This window comes from Colobus angolensis, unplaced genomic scaffold (assembly GCF_000951035.1).
Source record: "Colobus angolensis palliatus isolate OR3802 unplaced genomic scaffold, Cang.pa_1.0 Scaffold31, whole genome shotgun sequence".
Lineage (NCBI taxonomy): Eukaryota > Metazoa > Chordata > Mammalia > Primates > Cercopithecidae > Colobus > Colobus angolensis.
In genome coordinates, this window is record NW_012116377.1 from 3,950,863 (window position 1) to 3,955,806 (window position 4,944).

Sequence of the window (4,944 nt, forward strand, 5' to 3'; positions counted from 1 at the left end):
AAGTGGGTCTCTATTATAGTAAGCACCCCGGGAGGAGCACAGAGGAACAATACCCTAGGGAATAGGAAGGCCCTTTGTAAACTGTCCAGTGCTGCACCAAGGTAGAAGATTATCATTACAAAATATGCCCTTTCACGTGGAATTGGAGGAGGAGGAGTATTTGGACAGATAGAGAAAGAGAGAAAAATTTTCCAGGCAAGAGGCCTAGAGCAGATGCAAAGGCTGGGGGAGGGGGGTGGGGGATCTCCACCTGGTTCCAGGGAAGGGTATAGGTTTTGGTGCACTGAGAGATCAGACCAGTGGGATTACAGATACTGCCTGGTTTGACAGGAGAGATGTAGATAAGAATGAAATTTTAGTTCCTATATTTTCCAAGCCTTGTGTTTTTCAGATGAGAAAACCAAGGCTCAGAGAAGCAAAGTCTCCCAGGCATTTTGTGGCCAAACACAGTTGCCCTGAATCCAGTGCCCTTTGTACTCTATCCTGCTATTTAGAGTTGCTCGGCCTCTCCTTACTCCCTAACTCTGGTGACCGCATCCCACTGGCCTGTCTCCCTTGAACTCTCTCCTCTGCCCTACCCTCTCGCCTCTTCCAGAAAAAAGCCCCCCGGCTCTCCCGCCAGATGGTGCCCCAGCTCCAGCTGCCCAAGCCCCCTGCCCTGTCAGTCATGTACTCCTACCTGCACAGCCGCAAGATCAAGATCCTGGAGATATTTCACAAGGTGGGCCAGGGTAAGAACCAGAGAATCACCAGGGAGAAGTTCATCACGGCTGTAAAGGCAGTAAGTGCCACCTGCTTTCTCTGGATGGGCCTAAGTGGGCAGGATGTTCATGTACTCCCTCTTTGCCACCCCCCGCTGGGTTCTGGTTCAACTGAGAAGTAGACACAAGGAGTGCAAACTGTCCGCCTTATTGCTTATAAAGCCAGATTGGAAAATATGGATTAACTTGTGGCCAAATCAGATCCTTAAAATCTGCTCCCCACACCCATCTGACCTTGAAAGCCCCCACCTGAGTGGAAAGTCTGCAGAGTCAACCTCGTAACCAGCCAGCTACCTTGGGGAATCCCTGTCTTGCACAGCAGACCCCAAAACTGAGATCAGAGAAAGCTGGTAGAGTGTCTCCAACTGTTACTGGCATATAAATTACATGGGGGTCGTGTTGAAATGCAGCTTCTGACCCAGTACATCTGTGGGTCATCAAAAGATGCTGTATTTCTAATGAGCTCCTGGTGTTGTAGTACTGGTTCATCGACCACACTTTTACTTTCACTGGCTATTTATTAATGTAAATCAATTATAAATTTTAAAATCCAGTCTGTCTGTCACACCAGCCACACATTTTGAGTGCTCAGTAGTCACATGTGGCAAGTGGCTCCTCTACTGGACTGCACAGATGTGGAACATTTCCATCATCATGGAAAGTTTTATCGGCCTAGCAGAGGTCTGCAAACTGTGGCTCACGAGACAAGTCCAGCCTGCTTCCTGTTTTTTTAAATAAAGTTTTATTGGAACACAGTCACACTCATTCATCTTTGAATCGTCTGTGGCTGCTTTCATGCTACAATGGCACAGTTGAACAGTATGACACACTGTATGGCTAGCCAAACCTAAAATATTTACTGAGTTTTTTGTTTGTTTGTTTGTTTGTTTTTTGAGACGCAGTCTCACTCTGTCACCAGGCTGGAGTGCAGTGGCGCGATCTTGGCTCACTGCAACCTCCGCCTCCTCGGTTCAAGTGGTTTTCCTGCCTCAGACTCCGGAGTAGCTGGGACTATAGGCGTGCACCACCATGCCCAGCTAATTTTTGTATTTTTAGTAGAGAAGGAGTTTCACCATGTTGGCCAGGATTGTCTCAATCTCTTGACCTTGTGATCCACCTGCCTCAGCCTCCCAAAGTGCTGGAATTACAGGTGTGAGCCACTACGCCTGGCCCCATCTGACTTTTTACAGAAAAAGCTTGCTAACCCTAGTCTAGATGAATTAAGTTTTTATATATTTTGAATGCAAGATACTTTACCCTGGCATGATGGCTCATGCCTGTAATCCCCCAACACTTTGGAAGGCCAAAGTCAAAAGATTGCTTGAGGCCAAGAGCTTGAGATCAGCCTAAGTAACATAGTGAGACCCCCATCTCTACAAAAAATTAAAAAGCTTAGCCCAGTGTGGTGGCACACACCTGTAGTCCCAGCTACATGGGAGGGTCAGATAGGAGGATCACTTGAGCCCAGGAGTTAGAGGCTGCAGTGAGCTTTGATCACACCACTACACTCCAGACTGGGTGACAAAGCAAGATCCTGACTTAAAAGAAATCCAAACAACAACAACAAATACCTTAAACAACTTTAGGAAGTTGACTGTGATGTCTTTTGTGGCTTTAAATTATTATCAGTTTTCTCACACATGTTTTATGACATGTAATTATCTCAACAACATTTCAAAGCATTTAAAGATAATGGTCTTTAATCTCCATAACCCAAAGGTTAAATAATTACATTCTTTAGCACCAGGAGAGTTCTTTGTTTTTTTTGTTTTTTTTTTTGAAACGGAGCTTTGTTCTTGTCACCCAGTCTGGAGGGCAATGGTGCAGTCTTGGGTCACTGCAAACTCCCTCTCCCTGGTTCAAGGGATTCTCCTGCCTCAGCCTCCCGGGTACTGGGATTATAGGCATATGCCACCATGCCTGGCTAATTTTGTGTTTTTAGTAGAGATGGGGCTCCACTATGCTGGCCAGTCTGATCTCGAACTCCTGACCTCAGGCTCCACCCACCTTGGCCTCCTAAAGTGCTGAGTTTACAAGCATGAGCCACCACGCCCGGCCAGCACCGGGAGAGTTCTGATCTTACTTAAGGAACGTTCAAGACTAGGCGCAGTGGCTCACGCCTGTTTACCTAGCACTTTGGGAGGCCGAGGCAGGAGGATCACTTGAGGCCAGGAATTTGGGTAAAGTTCAGTGAACAATGACTATTGTCTAAAGAAACTGAAGAACAAAATCATATTTCCTTTACAACTTTTCTTCTTGAATATCCAATGTTGCTGGCAAGCATTATACACCTCCAGAGTTGCTCATTGTCCTTGAAAGAGTGAGGTGTATAGTATTCTTGATCCCATTTTCCAGGAATTAAGGGAGATTTATGTGTTACTTGTGGACAGGGATGATCCATATGTGAAATCATGCTTCATATCCAGGATGGTAGATGCTGCCATTGAGACTGGTAGGAAGTGGGGTGGGACCCTAGAGGAAGAAGTAACCCACTCTATAAAGATGGTGACATCTGGAGTGGACTTTGAAGGAGGGACAGGAGTTTTTCAGGCAGAGAAGAGGAACTGCCTGAGCAAAGGCAAAGGTAAGAAAGGACCAGGAAAGGGCTCTGAGCTCCTGCAGCAGGGACCTTGGGTATAGTAGTGAGTGGTTGAGGATGAAACTGGCAGCAGGATGGGGATCTGAGGAGGGTGGTAAGGCCTTGGCCATCAGGGCAGGATGTTTAGATGGGAGCCTGCTAGTCTCAAGGCCTCTGTCTCCTCAGGTTGGAGTCCCTCTGAAGAACCAGGAGGTGGAGGATATAGTGATCTACCTCAGCTCTCTTGGGAAGCACAACACCATCACCATAGACATCCTGGCCAATACCTACAAGCAGTGGTCTATGGCTCAGCAAAGGAGCAGCCTGGCCACTGCAAGGAAGCGTGCGTATCCCTCCCTGTCCTGTGCCTCCACCTCCCCGTCCTGGGAGCGAGCATGGTGCAGGAAGCCTTGGCCTCTCCTCCAAACTCACTCCCTCAGTGTGTTCCCCAGTTTGGGCTGACTGTGGTTTGGCCAAGCCTCTGGAAATTTTCAGGCCCGGAGATTAAGGAGTAAATACTCCCTTGAGTGCCCAGCTACCACTGTGTCCATTCAAAGACAAATGAGTCCCCGCCCTTGTTCTTAGCGGAGGATACTCAGCCCACCAGAGCCCACCTGAGAGGCTGAGAACTGGCCCAAATGGCAAGCCTTTCCAGAGACGTTTATGTGTATGTGGGTCCAAGGCCTCCTCACTATTAATCCATACCTTATTGATAAAATTCTTGTTCAGAACCAGAATTAGCACATGTTTACAGTTTACTGGAAAGTATATTTTGGTATTCTGCTCTCAGGGGTATTATGGCAGGGTTGCTGTGAACAGTTGTAAAGGTTGTGCATGGCTCAAGTTCCATCTGCCAAGTAATACACTTGTGGGGCCACATCTGCCCAGACAAGGCACAGAGGCAAATTAGAAATGGACTTGCTAAAGCTCTGGCTGTGAATTTACTCTACAACACAAAGGTGCATTGTATAATATTTCTTTATATCTTAGTACCATTCTTGTAGTAAACAAACAAAAAAGAACAATTACAACCACCCACCCATTCTAGCACCCTTCCCAAACATAGCCACAGCTTTGTTTTTCTAAATGAAACAAATCTTGCTCTGTTCCCATCCACCAGGTTGGCAGGAATTTAATCTCATGCATGTTTAGAGCCTCCTTGTCCTCCCTGAGTCACACAGGAGCCCTGGAGGAGGCAGTGGAGGGGTTTCCTAACAATGCTAAAGATCCGGGATGAGGCCGTTCGAGTTGACAGTCACACCAAGTGGAGTTACTCAGCATCTTCACTGGAGTGGCTCATTTGGGAACAGCAGGCAGCTCAGAGCATCCATTCCTCAGTCCTCTGGGAGATTTTCAATGTCCAGTCTCCACCAGCTGCCCTGCAGAGAAACCATCACCTCCCAAGCAGGGTCTCTGCCTCTGTCAGAGCTCAGGGAACCTTAGCACCCCAACAGTCGCCTCCTACATGTATCACCACCCCAACAGTAGTAATCTCCTTTATGTCCAGCACTTTTTTTTTTTTTTTTTGAGGCGGAGTCTCGCTCTGTCACCCGGACTGGAGTGCAGTGGCCAGATCTCAGCTCACTGCAAGCTCCGCCTCCTGGG

General features: G+C 47.5%; 1 protein-coding gene across 1 annotated transcript in view; it reads left to right on the forward strand.

Annotated features, from left to right (window-relative positions):
• The window catches only part of EFCAB12 (EF-hand calcium binding domain 12), a 37,550-nt gene that overhangs the window by 19,394 nt on the left and 13,212 nt on the right, over positions 1-4,944 (forward strand). Inside the window, exons 3-4 of the mRNA XM_011950693.1 lie at positions 596-781; positions 3,526-3,682. Of these exons, the coding sequence (XP_011806083.1) occupies positions 596-781; positions 3,526-3,682 (343 nt within the window). The remainder of the gene's footprint in view (positions 1-595; positions 782-3,525; positions 3,683-4,944) is intronic.